Source organism: Plecotus auritus (assembly GCF_963455305.1).
Source record: "Plecotus auritus genome assembly, chromosome: 5".
Classification (NCBI taxonomy): Eukaryota; Metazoa; Chordata; class Mammalia; order Chiroptera; family Vespertilionidae; genus Plecotus; species Plecotus auritus.
The window spans coordinates 132,175,309-132,197,815 of NC_137776.1; the positions used below are offsets into that span (position 1 = coordinate 132,175,309).

General features: G+C 40.0%; 1 protein-coding gene across 32 annotated transcripts in view; it reads left to right on the forward strand.

The window, feature by feature from the left end:
• PTPRD (protein tyrosine phosphatase receptor type D) overlaps positions 1-22,507 on the forward strand; it is a 2,215,209-nt gene that overhangs the window by 1,793,935 nt on the left and 398,767 nt on the right. For 30 of the 32 annotated variants that reach the window (XM_080668837.1, XM_080668841.1, XM_080668865.1 and 27 more), the window contains one exon: positions 11,936-12,105. In XM_080668837.1, the coding sequence (XP_080524963.1) occupies positions 12,042-12,105 (64 nt within the window). In that variant the 5' untranslated portion in view covers positions 11,936-12,041. Of the gene's footprint in view, positions 1-11,935; positions 12,106-22,507 lie in introns of those variants that run through there. The other 2 variants (XM_080668857.1, XM_080668858.1) reach the window with 1 other exon arrangement.

Below are 22,507 nucleotides of genomic sequence, written 5' to 3' on the forward strand. Positions count from 1 at the left end.
TCAGAAACTTTTTTTTTTTAACCGTGTGTATAGAAAGCCTATCCGGAATCACAGATTTAAAAGTGTGACCACAGAGAACTGGTATTCCCAAGGTGTCTTTGTACATGAAAGCAGATGTGTTTTTTTTCTAGTTTTCAGGAACGCAAATGAGACCTAACAGCCATCCTGTACTTACCTTTTAAGTGAAAATTCTAAAGAGTATTAAACATCTCTGTGGGATGAAGAAGAAAATCCATTCAGTGTTCTCTAGCCTGTTGCTATATAGGAACAGAAAATGGCAGTTTAAAAAGCAACTTATTTTTTTCTGATTGATTTAAAGAGATTTGAGAAGGGGATTCCTGAAAAGTGAAACAGAGACGTTCCATAAAGGGTCAGAGGCTTCACAATGGAGAACAGTGGCCATGTCCAAATAAATGGATTGAATGTCTCTACAGAGGTTGGGACAGGGTGGGTGGTGGAGGGAGAATCGCATTTTAAAACCATTGGCACACAGTCACTGGATAAGTCATCTAAATATAAATCAGATCTTACCACTCCATGGCATAAAGCCCCCTCCAGTGTCTTCCCCACGTGCTACCTGGGTCCATGCTGCTTTCCCAGCTTACCATATGCCTCACTATGCCTTCTCACTGGGTTCCAGCCACACTAAGTGGCTGGCTCCTTCCTCTGAGCCTCTTCCTGGGCCCTCTGTCCCTTAGCCTGGAAAGCACTTCTGTAGATTGTCTAGCCATTCAGGTTCAGGTCACGTCCCAGTTCTTCAGGGCTCTTCCCTGGCACCCTATCCAAAGCCTCCCTTCTCCTCTCCCACAGACCAGTTATTCTCTACCCAATACCTGTTTCCATGATAGCACTACTAGTTAACTTTTTTGTAAATTATTTGTGTTTTTCTGTCTCCTCATCCTAGAATGTATCAGGGACTTTCTTGTTGTTTTGTACATTGCTAAGTCTCCTGTACCAATCACCATACCTGATATTCAAGAATATTAATGGACCAAGAGAATGAAGGGATTCATTTTTAGAACAAAACCACAGTTGATGTGTGGATGATTTGCAATTATAAAATGAGGGCATTGTATGAAAATCTCAAAAAACAACAGTCTTTTCTCCTCTGTGTTGCATCATGCTGACATCAGCTGTCACATAGAGCCTCTAACATTTGGGGATTACAGCAAGTGTTTAACTCCAGAAGGGGGTTGGTGGGAAATGCTCTCCTTTTTATCTATTGTCACCTGCATCTTCTGTGAAAAAAATCCAAACTGCAGACCACCTAGGGCAATGGGCCTCCACTGATTGGTGGGGCCTAGGAAGAATTTGTAGAACTTCTATTTCTGTTTATTTTCATCACATTTTTAAATTTTCTGATTTTGTGTGTTTGGTAATATATTCAGTAGCGTGTGATGCATATTATATTTTCACATGTATTTTATAATATGCATCATGTTTCTGGATGGCCTGTATGCACCATATTTAGGTATGGAGATGTATCCACCAATCTAAAGTTTGAAAATGATGAAGATTTACACTATTAAAAGTTTTGACTCTAGTTACAATTGCTGTGGGAGGATTTTCTTAAAGTATAGCTTTTAAAGAATGTTTTACAAGGTCATGTAACAACACATATAAATCTATGATTAAAAATATTAAAGAAACAGTCTATTCAGTTTGCAGTGTAAACATCATTGGGCATGCCAAAAATGGTAGAGAAATTCCTAAATAGATGGCATGTTAACTTGGGATTTGATCCCCCACCAAATAATAGTTAGGTCTCTCTCCCTCCACACCCCCTCAATGCACACTTTGTCCTTTCAAAGCTGCTGCCAGCCCCATCTCCTGCTAGCTCCCCAAGCTTTCTACTCATGCTTATACGTGGCAACTCCCCTACCTTAGAGTATAAAAATCCGTGTTTCAGAAAACCTCTATGATGAGGCCTGAATGGAGCAGAGAAGTTTGTTTGATGTTATTATTCATCATTTCTTTTTGTTTTAGTTGTGTGGGACATTGACTTAAGACTGCAATCCATATCTGGAAAGTTTGGCATTGATAAGGTGACTACATCTCATTTGCAAGTAGACTTTTAAAGACTTTAAACTCATTCAAAAAATATTTGTACTGTGCATTTTTGTTAGAGTATTTTATAGAAGTATAATAAAAATGACAGTATTTTACAAAGATTTTTTTCCTGAGGCCTCAAATATATTTTCTGAAAGAGTGACTATGGGAAAAATGTTTTTTTTTTTGTTTGTTTGTTTTTTACTGCTGGACTGATACATCTTGGTATGGGAAATGCATAGTGCTTTGATTGCTGCAGGACATTTTTGTACTTATTATCAAAGCACTTTATAATGCCAACTGCTTTTGAAAAATATGGTGTGTCTTCACTGCTTTCAGTATGGCCATGTTGCCCTCAGCAACTTTATAATAAAGTGCACCAGAGTTGGCATCCTTCCACCTGGATAACTGTCCTGTACAACTGGGAATTCACCATCTCACACATTCCTACCTTCTCGTAATTAGTTAACCATTGTCCTTGCTAACGTTTAAATAAAAAATAAATTCATGAGAGAGAACTTATAGTAATATACAAAATAATTGTGTCTTAAGGTTGTATAAATACATGTTTTCATGTTACTAATTTAATTACTAACATGTGAGCCTTTAAAAAAATCTATTTGTAGTTAATCATTTGTACTGCCAAGTACACCTATGAACACTTTGACTTAAGATACTCACGTACATAATAATGGTTATCGAGTTAAAGATTGACCCTTTGGAGAATTTTTGACTCATGAGATAAACTTTCACTTGTGAATTATTTATCCATCTGGGACAATGCCTCTCAAAAACATTTATCCTTTGAGCTCCTCTTATCCTTTCTTTTTGCACCCAAATCTTAAGGTTTTCTTCCTCCTTCATTTGTGCCAATCCTTATATGGTTTCTCTGCTAATTAACACGGAGAACTTTTTTTTATGTTTCTCACTTTAGAATTAAGCATGACTTCACTGAAGCTAGCTATTTCTACTGTATAGTAGAAGTCAGAGATGATAGTAGCAGAATGCTAGGAAGAAAGAAAGTTGGTCTGGATTCTAAACCCTCTACTGAGATGAACCAGATGTGTATCCTGAGGTTATTCATTCCATATGTCCTTTCACTTCATTTATTTTCTCTGCTGAATGAGGGGGCTGCCCAAGATGATCTGAAATTTTTTCTGACTTTTATCAATCAATGGTTTAAGGACAAGGGTAGATGTGAAGAAGATCCTAACAATAAAGAAGAGTGGATATCTATACTAATAAAAGGGTAATATGCAAATTAGACCAGGAGACCTTCCGGATGTCCTTCCAGACAAAGCCATGGTGGTGGGGCCAAGGCAGAGGTGGTGAGGGGTGATCAGGCCAGCAGGGGGGGCCAGTTGGGGGAGAGCAGGCTGGGGGGGCAGTTGGGGGTGAGCAGGCTGCAGGGGGGGGCAGTTGGGGGCGAGCAGGCCAGCATGCAGAGTGGTTAGGGGCGATCAGGCAGGCAAGCAGGTGAGCAGTTAGGAGCCAGCAGTCCCGGATTGCGAGAGGGATGTCTGACTGCCCTGTGGGATCGGGCCTAAACCTGCAGTCGGACATCCCCAGAGGGGTCCCAGATTGGAGAGGGTGCAGGCCGGGCTGAGGGACACCCCTCCCCCCATGCACGAATTTCATGCACCGGGCCACTAGTAACTGAATAAAATGAACATGCAGGGTGAGAGAGGAGCAGAGTGTATCTTGAATAGCTGTGCTTTCTTCCTTTAGGTTATATCTCTATTTGGTTTATTTGGTTTTTCTAATGTTTCTATTATGAGTGTTCATAGATTTTCAGAGAGATATAGGATTAGTCATGAGATCAATACTGGGAAAAGGAAGAGACTCTTCTTTAATTCCGCATTCCCCAGTTGTTCATGACGGTTTCTCAGCATTCCACTTTCTGTCTCTGTTGCTGGCAGTAGTTTGAAAGAACATTCCTTGGAACTGAATATTCCTATCCTGGGACTGTTCGTTTGGAGAAGAACTAAGCTCCCACCATGGGAGATGGGAACCACATCTATTCATCCAGTCACTGACAGGCATTAGCACAGTGTGTGCCCCACTTAGCAGATTCATTTTTTTTAATTGGTCACAATATTTATGTCTCGTAAGCCTGTGAACTGAACTTCCCCAAAGGCATGCCAACTTCAGTTCTAGCTGAGGACAAAAGGGGAAATTTGGGTGTCATCCATAGTGTTTTGACTTCCATGCCCAGAAATTCAAATGTTTCAAGTTCATGTACTAAAACTACACTGGAAACACCTAAAATTGATGGGTTTAGGAAGCAGTGAACTAAAAACAGGCCTTGAAAATTCCTTTTCTTCATTTTGAATTTTTTCTCGATGCTAATGAACTGTTCTAAGACAGTGGTTCCCAACCTTGGCACGGTGGCCATTTTCGTCATGAGAGGTCTTTGGTGTGAGGGCTGTCCTGTGTACTGAAGTATGTTTGGCAGCATCCTGGCCTCTACGTTTTAAGTTGCCATTAGACTTTCCCTTATGTTGTGACAACAATATGCCCCCAGTCATTTCCAGGTGTTCCCAGGGGAAGGAGGAGTCATTCTTGGTGGAGAGCCACCAGTACAGAGCTTTGATCACTCTGAGGAGGGAGTAATAGATAAACCACCTGTGAGTAGAGCTCTAGTAATGAAATACTTGAAATGATTAAAAGGCTCCTTATTTTGTTTTAAAAATAATCTTAAGGAAAAAACATAATCCTTGATAAAAGGAATGATAAGTTCTCCACTGAAGGACTTTTAAAATTTACTTTTCATAGAAAATACGTAGAATATGTCATGTACTGCTAGATTTCTGCTATGTATTGATGGAAATAAAACAAATAAAATGGACATAATTATCATTGAAACCATATTGCCCATTACATGTTTTAAAAGCTAAATGTATTTCAAACAAAAAAACCTCAGTTTGCATGGATTAAAAAGAGACATCCTTTTGATTTTTAATAATAAAAAGAAAATCACATATAGTGAGTTAGGAATGATGGTTTCATATCCATTTGGAAATGCCCAAAGGCTAAAATACTAAAATCTGTGTTCTGTTGTTTGGGTAGGAAGTGACTGAATTGCATAGGTGTCTTTACTTTATGAGGTTGATCAATTTCTCACTTCTAAATGCTATTTTGGAATAATGGAACAAACAGCAGAGTCCCAACAGCATGTCGGATAGACTTGCATTTACTTTAAACTTTTCCATTGCAAGTTTCCACTAGTGTCACATAAAACTAGATTGAAGTTATTTCATGTAGTAATCGTTTAAAGAAATTAGATGCTTTTTCTAAAGCTATTCTACTTTCAAATCAGAATTATAGTTGTGTTTTTAGGGGAAAAATAGGTAAGTAGGGAGATGAGTATTTTTTTTTCTCCTTTCTATCTGTTTGTTTCTCATGGCATACCTCATTTTTACTTCCTGAAGGAGAAAGAAACAATCAAAGTTAATAATGTCATTTTGCCATTTCTGAAAGTAGCTAATACCTCAAATGTAAAGTTATTTGAAATGTTATAGAGATGCTGTTGATAGTAACTTAGAAAGTGAATCATATTATACAAAGCTCAGACTATTTATTGGCTTTTCTCTGTATATACTAGAACTAAACATATAAAGAGTCTTTTATGGTATCCATATCGATAGGTATTGTTTTCCTCTTCAGCTATTCTTATAATTCAGTTGATTTTTCCAAAGAATTATTATGTGCTTACTTATAGTCACCTGCTATTTTCACTTTAAGTTATAGCCTAAGCAAAAAATGAGAGGATTGAATTATTACCTTGTATTTATATATAATATCTCATAAACTCCCTCTTGGTGATTTAAAAAAAAATTTATTGTGATAAAAACATGTTTAGGGCAAAATAGAGAAAATGTTGAGTTTCTGACATGATGTGCTATTATGTGGAAGCGTATTAAAAATTTGAGGAGTTTTGAGTTTCTTACATAAATATAATTCCTTATATACTTCAGTTTTTAAATATTTTATGTAGAGGTGCATTAGACATGCAGTTATTTTTTTGTGTGTTTTATTTAATTTAATAACCTTGCTCTCTTACCCTTCTTTTTCTCAACAATGTTTAATACAGTTAAACTGAGGCTTTTGGAGCCACTTGTTTTAAAATATCCTTTTCATATCTCTCACTGATATTAATTGAATGTGACCATTCATAAACATTACACACATTACTTCACATGGCTGTGCAGGAGTATGCTTATCGTTCGCATCTATGGAATGTGACACCCCTTTGATGTCAAAACTACCCATTTCCATGACATCCCACATGGGGACTGTCAGTAGTGAGAAATAGAACTCTCCTAGCTATGTTATGAAACACCCATTTTTTTTTTCATTAATTACAATATTTGTATTTGGACATTTTCCAGTTTTACACTTGCCGGTTATTGATCTTCCCTTTGCATCCTATGAAAAAGTTTCTAAAAATGAGACAGTCGTTTTTGGATGGGTAGGGGACAGGGATGGGGAAATGAGTGACCCTAATGTGGAGTGAGTTTCCTCACAGCACACAGTGAATCTTCAGAATCTGATCACTATGAGGAAACCAAGGACTACAAAGACTCAGGATTTCCACCTCATTGTTTCGGTCCCTACCCCAGAAACCCTAAACTTTTTTAAAATAGGGGTGCTGTTCAAGGTTATTGAAACATGTAGCAATAGTTTGCTCTGTCCAGTAGGGCAACCACTGGCCAAGCATGGCTGTTTCAACTAATATTTAAATCCTAGAAATTGTTTACTTCCCCACCCCCCCTCCCCATGTGTAACATAATCGATTACTAGTCAATATGGATAAAGAACATTTCTAGCCTGTAGGAGGTTACACTGGACAAGGCTGAGGATTCTTGCCTAGACCAGGATGAAATATTTAGAAATTACCTTCTCTCGGAAAGTCCTCATGCATAAGTGAAATGTTGAAAGTTAATTTTTGTTTTCCCCTTTCTTTTGGAGTCTTTTAGCTGTTACTGGGCATTGAGGGCACAGGGAATTCATAGGCATCCGCAGAAGCCCCCATCAGGCTTGCTATAAACTCCAGGCCCCTCCACCTCCCAGCCTCAGCCACAGCAGCCCTGCTTTTGTCTGCTTTTGTAACTGGTTGGGGCTTTTCCTTTTGTATATTCTTATGGAGATTTTTTTTTTAAATGCTTAATTCTCTCCTTTCTCTCCCTTTTTTCAAAATAATGATTTGATTCCTTAACTTCCTCCTAGGGTGACCAATGTAGTTTTTTAAAATTATTTTTAAAGAGATGAACTCAAGGGTTTAATAGGTTGTGTTTCAGTTTATTGCAGTAATTATCCTTTCTGCCACTCAGTTTTCTACATTGAGGACCCTCCTCACCTCTGCTGTTTTTTTCATATAACCTCACAGAACCTGAAAGCTTTCTTGCTTCCTGGTTCAACAAGATGCTCCACGGTCATCTTGCCATTTCCTGCATAAAACTTATAATTTCTCATTTTTCTGAGGGACTCATAGGATATTTCTGAAAGAAGAAAAGCTCCATTTTGCCTTTTTTCTCCTATTTTAACACAATTTACAGAAACACATGCCAACGGTAAAGAAAGCTGAAAAAACCCTGCAGCATATATATTAGTTTGAATATGAACATAGTCATTACAGGAAAGGGTTACAATGTTCAGTTGAAGAGAAGGAGTTGGGTAGGTGTCAGCTCACGTGGTCATTTGAAGTACTGATGTGTTCAGGCTTTTAGGCAAGTGTAGTTTTGTTCTTCCATTTCAAATTATACTGTGTATACCGGCCCTCTGAACTGTTAGCTTCTCTAACTATACATGTACATAAATACAAAAGTAGATATGCGGCTCATTAGAAAGCAACAAGCCCTGGCTGGTTTGGCTCAGTGGTTAAAGCATTGGCCCACAGACTAAAGGGTCATGGGTTTGATTCCGGTCAAGGGTGCTTGTGTCGGTTGCAGGCTCTATCCCTGGCCTGGATCAGGGCACGAGCAGGAGGCAACCAATCGATGTGTCTCACTCGCATTGATGTTTCCCTCTCTCTGTCTCTCCCCCTCCCTTCCACTCTCTAAAAAATATAGGGAAAAATATCCTTGGGTGAGAATTAACAACAGCAACAAAAAGAAATCAACAGTTATTGTTTAAGATCTTTGTACTGTGAGCAATGAGAAACAAGAGAGTTTTAAATATTTTAAAATTTATTTTAAGCTCCTCTAAATGACTCTTTTTATCTGCACACCCCAGTTAACAAAAGATGCAAAGGCCAAGGCATGTAAAAATCAAAGAGTGGGCCTCTACTGAGGACTGCGGGATAAGGGCAGAGTGATCTGTGATGTAAGTGAAACCATGGTACCTTTAAAATCTCCTAACCCCCTCTTTCCATGGCAGAGTGCTTGGCCATCTTTCCTCTAGGCTGATGGAAACTACTTGTAATATTCATTTATCCTCATTATTTTCACTGTAAATCATTTCTTAAAAATCCATTTCCCATTTCTGCTCTAAAATTTAAATATCACCTTACTGATATGCATTCCAGCATTCCCCTATTGGCAATGTATCTATGTAATAAACAAGGTACAGAGTGGAGTTTGGCTGGAACGAACATCTGGAATAGGTTTTATCTTCACACCTCCTCTTTCCTTTGGTCTTATATATTGCCTGGGCATTGCCCATCTATAATAATAAAAGTGCAATATGCTAATTAGACAGGATGTTCTTCTGGACGAAGCTGGGGCTGCGAGGGAAGCCTGGGTCTCAGGTGCTGGAGGGAAGCTGGTGCCAGCAGCCAGGGGACAGAAGGCCTACTCTTGCACGAATTTCATGCATTGGGCCTCTGGTCTACACTAAAAAAAGAGTAAGGTGCAAATTGACCATACCTTCATGATGCCCACCTGCCAATCAGGAGTGAGTATGCAAATTAACCCAACAAAGATGGTGGGTTAATTTGCATACACAGGCACCGAGTGGCCAGGGACGGGGCGGGATGCTTGTGTGGTTGCCAGGGCAACGACGCAGGCGTTCCACACTGCCTCAGCCGCTCCTGGCCTCTGGGCAGCATGGGAAGGCAGAAAGGCGGCTCCAGGCTGGAGCGAAAAGGCAGTTCCAGCAGCCAGGGGAAGGAAGGCCCATTCTTGCACAAATCTTCGTGCACTGGGCCTCTAGTTTCTGTATAAGTCAGAGTGTTTGTATGTGTGCTCATTTCTTAGATCTCTATCACTGTTCCAAGTCCGAGGTAACATTTGTAGGTTCATTTGAAAGAATTTGGTCTCTGTATGCCCCTTCATTCGAGTCGGGGGAGAAGCCACTCTATCTCTGTGATCGCAGCGAGTCATTATGGAGCAGTTGGTGCTGATACGCTTGCACAGACACAAATTGAGTCTGACAGGACTAATGTCACCTGGACTTTGCTGTCCTTAGAAATGCAGACGTGAGGATGGGAGTGGTGAAAGGGGGAGGGGAGGTGGAAAGCTGACTCCCCTCGCACCTTTCCTATGAAGTTTTGAGATTTCAACATTTGATAGCTGTGAACGGTTTGATGAGCTGTTTTCCAGATAAGATTGATAACAATAGCTGACTTGGAGCTGCTGGCTAGCTTTTGGTTTCAAGTAGATGTGTTTCAACATACAACATGCTTCTTCATGTCACCCACAAATTGACAGAAAGAAAAAAAAAGACTATTTAGTGGAATTATAATTAGAATGATTTTCCCCCCTTTTAGTTTTATCTTTCCTGCATTCACACCACTTATGCATAGTAATGGAATGATAATATCTCAAAAAGTTTTCATTTTCATGTTCAAGCTCAGTTTCAGAAAAGAACCACTATAGGATCTGTATTACAGTATGTCTTTTAAAAAGACAAGTTATTTTAGCGGACTTGGTTATTTCTAGATAGCTCTGGTATTTCCTGTCAAAAATTTTGTATGTGTTTGAAATATTTCAATATAGAAAACTTAAAGATACACTGTTTCATTTTGGAATAGAATTCTGATTGTCATTCTCAAATTCTTCTCACAATGATAGAGGAAACACAGCATTCACTATTCTCTCTCTCATGAGCCTACTCTATAAGATGCCCTGCAAGATTTATTGAAGGTTCTATAGGAACAATTATTTATCACCTGAAGAGTCATACTTCACCTTATTGCTTGAAGCCAGTTACCGCTTCCCTTTTCTTCCATTCCCACCAGGACTGCCATCACTCTTATGGTCTGTGTTACTTCTCACCTGGGACTCCTGCTATGGCCTAATAGCATTCTCTAAATCATCCCACACTCAGCTGTCAGTTAATCTTCCCAAGGCCTGGTTGCATGTTGTTCCTTGGCTCCAAAACATTAAATAGCTCTCTTTGTGGTTTGCTGAATAGAGGCTGGTTGCCTTAGACTGGTATCCCAGGCTATCCAGGACTTTTTTTTTCTTTTGCCACCTCTTATTTTGGTTTCCTAATGGATCCATCATGCCAACCCAGTGTCTCAGTGTGGCCTCTGGACCAGCTACATCAGCATCACCCAGAAACTTGTTAGAAAGGCAAGTTCTTGGACCTGACCGCAGACCTGCTGGATCCCAGACTCCGGGGGTGGGGGAATGCCCAGCTACCTGTTTCAACAAGCCTTCCACGTGGTTCTGAGCACACAGACATTTGAGGAAGCCCTGTTCCAGGCAGACCAGGCAACTCACCTTTTCCAAAGATCCTGTCCACTGCCCTGCCTCTGCATAGAATTCGTGAAATGCCTTTCTCCTTCTGGGTAAAATTCTGCCTATATTCCAAGGCCCGTTTGAGACACTGCTTTTTCCAGGATGCCATTCCTGATCCTTCCTTTTCTTGTTGTTAATACTCACCAGAGGTTATTTTTTCAACTGATTTTGAGAAAGAGAGAGAGAGAGAGAGAGAGAGAGAGAGAGAGAGAGAGAAACATCATTTGGTTGCCTCTCACTTATGCCCCAACCGGGGCCGGGAAATGAACCTACAACCCAGTTACATGTCCTTGATCTTGAATTGACCCTGAAAGCCTTTGGTGCCCAGGCTGACGCTCTACCACTAAGCCACAGAGGCCAGGGCCTGATCCTATCTTTGATGGCATTATTTGGTTTTCCTCCCTGGCACTAATCACTTACTCACATTAGTCATCTGTTGTATCTGTCGTATTCCCCCTACTAAAGTGGAAAGTCACAAAGAGGATAGAATTCGACTCAATCAATACTGTGCCAAGTTGCACACAGTAGGCTCTCTAAAAATAGTTTGTTTGTGATTGATTTTACAAAGAAGATTGAAAAAACGAAGCCTTGCCCAGGAGGCATATAAACGCCTATTAAATCAGAGTGGCTCGCGCTATTGTTTTGACTTATTGAAGCCAAACTAGACTTGAACGTTGATGTGTCTTCAGGGAAGAAGCCAAATGTGCTGGTGGAGAGAACTCTAATTTCTGCTGTTTAGCTGGGGAAGTTGAATTGGCCCTGTCATTTCACCTGGTGCCAAGAAAGCAGCTCGAATTATTCTGCCAATGATAGACGATTATCCTGCACGGCAGAGCTTCCTAAATCTTTCTCAGAGCGTTGCTGTGCTTCCTTCCACGCTTGTGTTCACATAATGTTTCACAAGAAGTGACAGTTTCTCCTCAGAGTGTTGCCCCAAAGGTGGCATACACAGAGAGGGAAATTCAAGGGGCTTGGCTTTAGGATGGCCTGAAAACGGGGAACAAGAGAAGCGAGGGCCACCCCATTTTACAAACCAAGTTATTTGCGTCCTAATACAAAGGCATCGTGGTTACACTTTCTTGGAATGTACAGTGGGTTGTGTGTCTCAGCGGTGGCTGGGATGGGACCAGGGGAGGAGAGTGAGGAATCTAAGCCGTCTTTGTGTTTTCTCCCCTCTCGTGTCTCTGTCTGTCCCCTCGCAGGCTCTGAAAGAGTTCCAGCTGGAATTTCAGATCGGACACACTCGCTGCGGCGGCGTCAGAGGCAGTGAATCCGAGCCACCAGCGCGTGCTGCCGCCGGGCTGCAGGATGGTGCGGGCAGCCAGGCCACTGCTGCTGCTCCTCGCTTTCTTCCTCCGCGCAGATGCTGAGAGTAAGGCCTTCTCCCCTGCTCTAGGGGGCTGAGACCATAATGAGTGGTTTTGTTTGCAGTTGGCACCGGGCTCAGGGCCTCTGAATGCGTTTCCTTTGGAAGTAAATCCTGAGACACTGTGGGATTCTCCTTGGCCACCAGCCAGCCTTTGAAAGAGATTATTGACGTGACTTCCTTACCACTTCCTCTCGCTCTCCTAATGCCCTCTTCTTTTTGTGCATCTAACTGCTCCTACTGTTTTGTCCTCTTTTTTTTTTTTTAATACTCTCAACCAGTATAACTCAGATACGATGAGACTAATGACATAAGGCAAACTGGGGTTAACCAGTTGGTGTTGCCAATAAGTAAATATTGTTCAGACCTACCAGAAACTTCTTTAGTTTTGTGGATATTTCTATGTTTAGTGAAACACACAGTGTCACATTGAGCTCAATTAAACCTCCAAGCCCCTTGTAGCTGTCATAGCAGCTGTTCCCATGTACTGTTTCCGACAGCTGTCGTCGAGTACAGCATTCAAACAAATCAAGCAGAACTGACAACTTCGTGGCTGGATGAAGGGCGTGGAAGTGTGAGAAGTCTGTGGAGCAGAGACACCAAAGTTTGGGTTATTGGACTCAATGCACGAAACTGAGATTGTTTGTGGTCAATTAGCTGGCCAATTAATGAGAAGATCATATCTCCTTCGTAATTAGGGAATCGTTAGGTCTACCTTGTCAGCATCTGTTTCTTTTCCCATCTGTCCTGTGGCCTTTTGGAAGCGATAGTACTGGAAAGAGACATGTCTGTGGCTTGTACTCACAGCATGTCTGGTTCCTCGGTAGTGGTTTAGCTCATATGAGAGTTGGCTGTTCTGGTTGGGAGTCCCCTGGTCCTATGAAAATGTATATCATCTGCAATCATTAGCTTTTCCCTCCACTGATTATGTCAGTGAGATTAAATTTGATTCATGGTAAGGATGTTTCAAAGGCAAGGATCCTGTGTCATGTTGGCCCCCACCTATTAATTGCATTTGACAAGAATTTCCTCAATAGCAGCCAATTTCTTTGTTTAAATAGGAGCTCCGTTTTCTAAAGAGAGCTTTCCAGGAGTGAAAGAATAATGTTAATAATAGGATACATATGGAACAGGCATGTTTTAAGCACAACATTCTCTGGTTAATAATGTATATAGTTTCCTAATTAGCACTTGGGAGTGTTGGTTTAGAGTGAAGCCAAGGAATTTTTCATACAATGCCAGCAAATAATTAACTGGGAAAAGACCCAAATGAAAGATGCTCTTGTTATTTTAAAGCCCTTTATGTCAAAACCAATTTTAAAGTTGAAATCTAAATTTAGTTTATTAAAGAAATCAGGCATATGGCTTTATTTTTCTGTTTTGGCTAGAGTGAAAGAATTGAGTTGTTTTACAATTTTTACTTTTTGACAAAAGCATATGAAGACCTTGGGAACCCACTTTAATATCATACTGCAGTTAGAGATTTTCTTTGTTATTAGATAAAATTATTTATCTGAGAAGTTACCTTCCAGATGAGTAAAAAGGATCTTCTACTGAGTACCTGTTCTCTTGTTTAATTCTGTGGTGGGAAGTGGCAGGCATATGTCAGGAGCTTAGGAATAAATACTTTTACAGTAATGTTTTAAAAAATACATTCTAGTATAGGTGATCATCCCCTCCTCCATCTCCTGCTCCTCTCCTCTTTCATCACACTGCCTATACCAGTGGTGGGCAAACTGCGGCTTGTGAGCCACATGCGGCTCTTTGGCCCCTTGAGTTTTTAGCAAAGGCCAGCTTAGGAGTACCCTAATTAAGTTAATAGCAATGTACCTACCTATATAGTTTAAGTTTAAAAAATTTGGCTCTCAAAAGAAATTTCAGTCATTGTACTGTTGATATTTGGCTCTGTTGACTAATGAGTTTGCCAACCACTGGCCTATACCATAGTCTTACAAAAGCAGTAACAACGGCATGGTTAGCAATTTCTAGTTAAATGAAGATATGTATCATGTTACATATTCATGGGATACCAGCTTTCATAACATCAAGATGTAACCTGGGAAAGGATCCATTCTCTCTCATTCTTCCTAATGCAACTGAAGTGTGGGGATGGTCGTCTTCTTTGCTAATTAATTTTGTTTAGTTTGCCCTTGTCCACTCAGCCTTGATTTAGTATATTTTTCCCTTTATCAGATTCATTTGGCATTGTTGAATAGCGTGTTTAAATGAGTCTGAGCTTCCTGGTGAAACAGGAAAAATGAGCCATTTTTCTTTTGTACATTTTAAAAGGAGAAAGAACATCATTTAGTAATCCACTGGAGGATATTCATGGTACATGAAAGCACATGGTAGAATTGGAGATCATTTTAGCCACTAAGAATGTTTAAAGAACTATCGATAAAATAGGATTTAGGTTGTAACCCATTAATGTGTTCCATTACCTTCCCTTACAACACTAAGACAGAATCAAGATATAGGTAGCACTGAAGAAAAATTTGTTTTCTTCACCAGCATAAAGATAATATTTTTCAGGCTTCCGTTACCTGTGTCACTGGTCATTAGCACATTTAGCTGTATTCATTTTTTTCCTTTTTACTTGTTTTGTATTTTCACAAGTGATTGGGAGTTACATTTCAAATTTTAATAGTAGTTTGTCAGAGCAATTTGAGAACTATGAAATAATTATTTTCTCTTTTGAAGAAGCAGACTATACAGGGTTAGGGAATGGAAAGAAGCCCTTCTAGTTTACAATGTTAATTTAATGTGTTCAACGCACTGCCTTTTGAAATGATTAACTCCAAAGAGCCAGTGAGTCCGGATTGTAATCTGCTCTGTTGAACGCCATGGGAAAGTGTTAGGTGTGATGTTGCATTAAGTAGGAGAGGTATTTAGAAGCCTTGGTTCAAACCCAGGTTGAAAAATTGTGATAATATTCCTTAAGCAGAAAATTATAGTCTTTGCCATTGCCAGTTTAAAATGCCCTACAGGTCTCCACTATTAAGTCTGGATGTGTGCATGGATCTTATTTCTTTGCATTCCTCTGAGAAGTTACCTTCTAGATGAGTAAAAATGCTTGGAATGATTTTGCTTGTTTCTTGAATGCATGCACACACGGTAGAGCTACAGTCTAGGGAAAGCTAAGTGTGACTTCTGTTTGAGCACTAGTAGCAGCTCTTTCTCATGCCAGGCCAACCAGTGTTCTAGTTTAGATCATGGTCTGCTTGAGGTCAATTCAGCGATAATGGGCATGCAAATTCGAGATGAATTTAGATTATATAATATTTGTGTAGTCCTGGGTATTTTTCTTTTGGCTGAGTTTTCATACTGGTTTCTGTTAGTTTTCCTAGGAAACTTTAATTTGTTATTTAATTTGTTATTAATTTTTTATTTACCAATCGTTATTTTTTAACCAGATGCAAGCCAGGCAGCTACTGTTAACACCCCTTTTCATCAAACTGGTTTCACATCAATGAAATCACTTACCACATTCTAGACCTGAGTTGATACTTTGGCCACTATAATTGGACCTGCATGTTTACTGGATCATCATTAGAAACATAGCTCTTGATAGTTTAATTCCTCAGATGGTCTCATTCATCCATTTTCTATTGACTTTTGTCACTTTTAAAAAATCTCTAATGGTGAACACTCCTTCATTTTTCTTCCTTAATGTTAAGGAACCTTCCTCTCATCCCTATGACCTCATTGTATTTCCATCCTGTATGAAAGGAATTCATTTCCCCGTGTATATTGTTATATCACTATATCCAGGGAATGTGTTTATTTCTTTGGCATTGGAGAGGAGACTGATATATATGCTGTAAGATAATCATTTTCCCTTTATGTATTTCCTAATGAGCTGCATAGGTTAAGCATTAAGAAAGTGACCTGTGAATTCAAACTGGTATTAAATTCTGGCTGTCATTTTGTAATCTGGAACATGATACCATCATGCTCTCTGCCTCAGTTTCCCTATCTTTAAAATGTGGATGATGATGATGATGGTAATGATGATGATGGCGTAGTTAGTAAAAAAGAACTTTAAAGTAGCTAAATTAGCAGCATCCAGCTGTCTGCAGCAAGGAAAATATTCCAGTTGTTTTATCGATCCCCTGGGCCAGTGGTCGGCAAACTGCGGCTCGTGAGCCACATGCAGCTTGCGATCCATGGTTTGCCGCCCACTGGGATAGGGGCTTAATCACAAGGAACAACAACAGCCTGTAATTATTGGAATCGAGAGTCTAGGTCAGTGGTTGGCAAACTCATCAGTCAACAGAGCGGCAAACCGCAGCTCACGAGCTGCTTGTGGCTTGCAAGCCGCAGTTTGCCGACCACTGCCCTAGGCCCATTGCAGAGTTTTCTATATTCATTACACCCAGTAAAGCTGTATCTACCTAGTGAGGTTAAGAATATGTTTCAAAATCAACAAATGTATACATTTCAAAGCATTTTGAGTGTAGAGGGATGTGCTTTAAAAAAAAATCGGAAGTATATTTGTTATCTCCGTTTGTGATGAGCCCCTAAGCTTGAAGGATGGAACGGTATCCTATATAATAAAAGCCCAGCGACCAAACAGTGGAACGACCAGTCAACCAGTCGTTATGACACACACTGACCACCAGAGGGCAGACGTTCAATGCAGGTGCTGCTGCCTGGTGGTCAGTGCACTACCACAGTGGGAGTGCAGCTTGGCTGACCAGGATGAGCAGCTGCTCCCACTGTGAACTCCGGGCCGACAGGCAGGAACCCTGGCTGCGATCATTGTCTCCTCGCCCCAGGTTTTTCCTCCTCACTCCTTGCTGCCTCTTCCGGACAACTGCAGGCCATGCAGTGCTGCCATTAGGCTCACAGAGCTGACCCCGGAGGCTGGGAGGCAGGTTTGTGGCCACTGTGGCACTGAGGCCTACTCTGCCGTCTCGGTGCTATTGTCCCTGGGCCCAGCCCCGACCGGGTCCCCTGGAGAGGCGAGTGCTCCGGCTCTACACAAGATGCTAGACCAGGGAGCAGTTGCTCAGAGGGCAGGTCCACAGCCACTCGGCTGACCTGGATGAGCGGCGCTCCCACAGCGAGCCAATCCCCACCAGTGCATGAATCCCATGCACTGGGCCTCTAGTCTAAAATATCTGTGAATTACTTATTGTGATTGCTAATAGCCTGGCTGTAACTGATTAATCTTTTGTATGATGTCCTCATGCCTTTTCCTTCACATTCTTAGTGTCTTCCATTTTCCTCAGTTAGCTATGATTCACGTGACTCATTTCAAATAACCTTCATTCATGTGGCAGCCTCCTCTTTCCTACACATACTGTCTTGCTTCAGTTAATTCAGAAAACTTTCAAACAGCATGTGTCTGGAAATGAAGAATCAAAGAGATTCTTGTGTGGAAACCAATCCCCTTACCCATAATTCTGTCTTTCCTCTTTTCCTCAGTTTGCTTCTGCTTCATTTATTCATTCGCCAAGCTACTGTGTGTGTGTGCACACTCGCATGAAAAGCTTTGTGCAAAATTATGTAGATACAAAGGTTTAAAGAAGTGTGGTTTCATATCAGTTTGTACTCTGTCTTCAGAATTCATCGTTCAGTTTTCAGAACTCTCCCAAGCAGTGTTTTCAGACTGTCTCTCTAGGCAGGAAGTTGCCCTTAAGAATATAGGCTCAGGAATTAGAGAACAGGTATTCACATCCTGCCTCTGCTACGTAGCTATTCTGACCATGGGCAAGCTGAATCTATGTGCCTCTCAGCTGCAAAACGCAGATTGAAAATAACATGCACTTGATATGGTTATTATAAGAATTAACTTTAAAAAGAAACTGCCTGTAAAGCATTTTTCATAATAGGATTAACTATTCACTAAATGTTTGTGGCTATTATGCTTTTTTTCTCATTAGCTTGCACCATTTCTAGATTAGAGGCATCCATGTTTAGATCTCTGTTGACAATTATTATTCCATTAACTTCATAATTTGAGCAGTATCTTTAAAAAATGTAATATATATAACTTTATTACATTCGAGCTAAGAAAGGACATTGACTGATTGGCTCATTCATGTGTTTAACAGTCCCTTTAATAAATGTTTATTAGACACATATTTTGTGCCAAGTTTGGAGTTAACTACTAGGTATAAAATGGTGAAGTATATAGATGTGAACCTGCCCCTAAAAGACTTAAACTCAAGTGGGATAGACACATATTTAACCTTAATCTCAAAGTCTTGTACTTTCTAACTATGGTACATGTTATGAGGTCAGAAAACAGGGAGATTAAGTGCCTCATCTGTTCAGAAAGGTAATAAAAGGTTCTGCTGAAAGAGTGATTTTTTTTATTTTGAAGTAATTTTAAACTTAAAAGCAGTTTAAAACATTTATAGGAATTTCCCATATATCCTTCACCTAGTGTTTTCCAATAATAGAATAATACATAATGACAGTACGTGATCAAAATCAGGAAATCAACATTGGCACAGTAGTGTGAACTAAACTACAGATTTGACCAGTTTTTACATCAACTCAAAAGGTATATATAATTCTCTTACATTTGATCACATGCATGACTCTCAAGGAATGAATTTTGAGCTAGTAGAAGTGATCAAGTGAAAGAGCCATTAGAGCCCAAGAAAGAGCATACTCATCTACCCAGACAGGGATAACTTAGGGTGTTCGGGGACTGAAAGAATGGTTGTGCCTGGATCCCAGAGAGTGAGGAGGAGAGAGACTTCAAATCAGGCTAGACAAGTAGACGGAAGGTCATTTCATACTGCAGTTATTAGATGTGACATTAAAATATATTAAGTACTTAGATTTCATAGAACTTGTTCAAGATCTTGGGTTTTTATTCTAAGGACAGCTGCAGGAGTAGCAGAAAGAGATTTACATTATAAAGACATCAATGAGGCTGCAAGTTAGAGAAATTTCTTTGGAGCCCTGGCCAGCCAGATTGGCCATGAGATCTGTTAAGATCCCTTGGAAGTTATGGAGAAGAAGGGGGGCAGGGGACCAGAGTAGAGGAGGGGAGGGAGACTGGAATGCTTTGACACTTAAAAAAATCATTTTAGTTGACGTATGTGAAGGGACATTCTCCTAAAACTTGAGGCGCCAAGAGATTACTATAATTTGGAATGAAAGAGAAAACCAAGCCAAAAAGGGACCTCATGCTTATTCAATATTACAGTACCATACAAGTAATCTGTTGGTTTTGTGTGTTTTTTTTCTTTGACATGGCATTATGTTTCCCCCAAAATATTATACACAGCTCATTCTTACAGCCCCACTTTGTAAGTTAAGGTAATATTATTTAAGCTTACATTTATATTAATATCTGTAAAGAAAATGCTGAGTACATAATCAGTTTAAAATTATGAGTGAAGTTCAATGTCTTACTTTAAAAGATGTTTCAAGTTTTCATCTCTGACAAAAGTTTTAAATTCACTCTACAGTGTGTAATATGTTTTATGATATCACAACAATATTGTGACAATCATTAAGTGTGACATTAAAATATACTAAGTACTTAAATCTTTAGTTTAAAAAAACAACACACAGTACATTAGAGTTAAAAATACAGAAAGCATAATCTATAAAAGTAAATACACAGTAGTTCTTTCTTAATTGTTTTCTGTTATTATTAAATGTTTAAGATGCTTATAAAGGAGTGAGAGAAAAATAAATTTGCTTTAATTTGCTTATCATTAAAAAGATCCGTCATATGACACAAAGAAACCCCTCCAATATCCATATTTTTACTTGAAAAGTAAATTTAAATCACAAAATTCAATTTAAAAGTAATATTTCATTCAGTAAATATTTACTTTGAGCCCCAAATAAGCCAGATCCTGATTCCTGTTATCAAAGAATTTACATTCAGTTGAAGTGGGGCTGCCAGTGGAGGGATGAGGGAGGAGAGGTTCAGCAAGACAAGGTTATGAACAAAAGGTAAATGAACAGAGTGACTTTGGATGGTTATAAATGCTGCAAAGATAATAAAACAGAGTGATGTGCCATGAAAGTAAGGGAGGGTACTAAGGGAGGAGATGGCACCTCTTCATTTATATCAAGGAAGGTAATGCTGAGTGAGATAGAACACTTAGGCTGAATAATGGGAGGGAATCAGCCATGAAAAAGTGGGGCATCAGAGCACTTGGGAAGACAGAATGGTGCTTTGCAAAGGCCTTAAGGTAAGAAGGAGCCTCGTGTGCTTAAAGGACAAAGTAAGGCCCAGGAGACTGGAACATAGCAAGTGAGAAGAGATAGGTAGGAGAGCAGGGATGGGACCAGCCAGGCCATGTGACCCTGTAGGCCTTGTAAGGAGTTTGGATTGCTGGGCAAGTATGTATTGAAACAGGTATGTTCTTGAGATATCTACTGTGAAACTTGAATTGGGCACTACTATCCTTTACTGGAACAAAATACATATTTCACAGATAGTACATTGAAAGGTAGATGTGATCTCCTGAGCAAGTTATAAATTCATTGTCTAAATAGCTTAATTGAAATTTCCCTCGTACCAGCCAAGGTAGGCTTTGGACACTAAAGCTTTCCGTTAACAAAAGCAAAAGTGCTTTTAGCTGCGGACAGTTTTGTTTTTCTGTTAGAGCTGATGATAGTTTTATGTCGGAAGCATGTAATTAAGTGTACACTTCCTGTCATCAGTGTCCATGCCTGCTGAGAACTAGGGGTGGGGGTACATATGAAAAGTAGGGTTTCAATTGGAGGGGGTGGCCATTTAGACTTGCAGGAAAGGAGGGAACATTAGCAGGTCTGTTCTTTATATGCTTCTGTTAGCGAAGTTTATAGCAGTAGGGTCCCTAGGTGACCCTGGGTTGTATCTCCTCTGTAGATGACAGCATTAAAATCTTATCTGGTAAACCTCTTCCATTTGGGAAAGAAATTCTTATTGCTTATGTGATTTAATGTATTTGGACTTAGTTATAAGCCCAATGAGGATGTAGGGTAATAAGTAAAATATGGATTATTAAACCATAACTTACATGTGTTTTCTGTGAGACAGTACATGTTATCAACTAGATTGAGCTTAAATGATGGCTCTCCTGCTTACCTGGAACAGGTTTCTAATTCTTCTGGCCCTTTGGAGATGCTCTCAGTTCTCACAGGGTTCTGTGATGTTTAAATGAGACCCTTTATGTGCCTAATACGTGGCAGGTACTTAGGGAAGGTTAGTTTTCATCCCATTGTACATACGATAATGCTTGATGGGTACAGAAATGCGCTGTCTAGCATTTTCACTGATTGAAATGGTTTTCACATTAAGGAATTAAGCAATACATATCTGAGAGCAGCAACAAATGGAACAAAGTGCCCATAGGATAGACTTGTAATACAACGTATGTGCGATACTCCGTGCTGTATTTATGGCATCAGAGTAGCCCAGGGTTTCTCAAGCTTTGCACTGTTGACATTTGGGGCTGTGCAATTCTCTGTTGTGAGAGTGCTTAGAATGTACAGCAACATTTTTAACTTCTACCCAGAAGCACCTTAGCCCCCCAACTGTGACAATGAAAATGTCTTCAGACATTGATAAATGCCCCCTGGGGGCAAAATCACCCCTGGCTGAGAACCACTCATGGTGTGTAAGCTTTGGAGGAGAATGTTAGGGCAGAGGTTAGGAGAGGTAGACACTGACCTTTAGCTTCTATGGGGCTTAGAAGGGGGAAATTTTGGCAGAAATACAATAGACCTTTCACAGGTTCTTGAAATCAGCAGTGCAAATTGGGAAAGAACATCCATAGATCTGTTTCATATCTGTAAAACCAAAGACAGGCTGCCTCATTTCTTCACGTTGCAGTTTTGTTGCCTGGAGCATGGCATGGTCGGTGTAGGGTTGCAGTGAAGATGGAATATGAACCAGTGTTCGGTGCTTAGAACTATGCCCCATCCATAATAAGTACTACATAAATGTTAGCCATTGTTATCTTAACTCTTTATTTTATAGTATAGACATTTAATTTGTTAATGTATTAGTTTCCGTTTATTTTAGCAATAAAATGCGATTTTTCTCATAGTAATGTCTCCGATAACACCATCCCCTTGCTTATATAATGATTTAAACACTTTGTATCTGTAATCTAATTTGTTCCTGTATATTCTAGGAGCGTACATTTTATCATCACCACTTTATAGACAAAGGAAACCTACAGTCAAAGCAGATGACCTTCCTGAAGCAAAAAGATGCCTAGGTGATAGAGAAAAACCTAGAACTTAGCTCTCCTGACTCCTGTCCAGGGAGGTGACAAAACAGTTAAAAAGAGCCGGCATAAGATGCACAAAAATGCACAGCAGCCAAAATGTGCACAGAGGCCCAAGCAATGCCACCACCCAGGAGGCCCTGCGGTACATCTGCACCGTAGGTGTCTAGGAACCTCACGGAGGGTCAGAACGAGGAGTCAGTCATGTA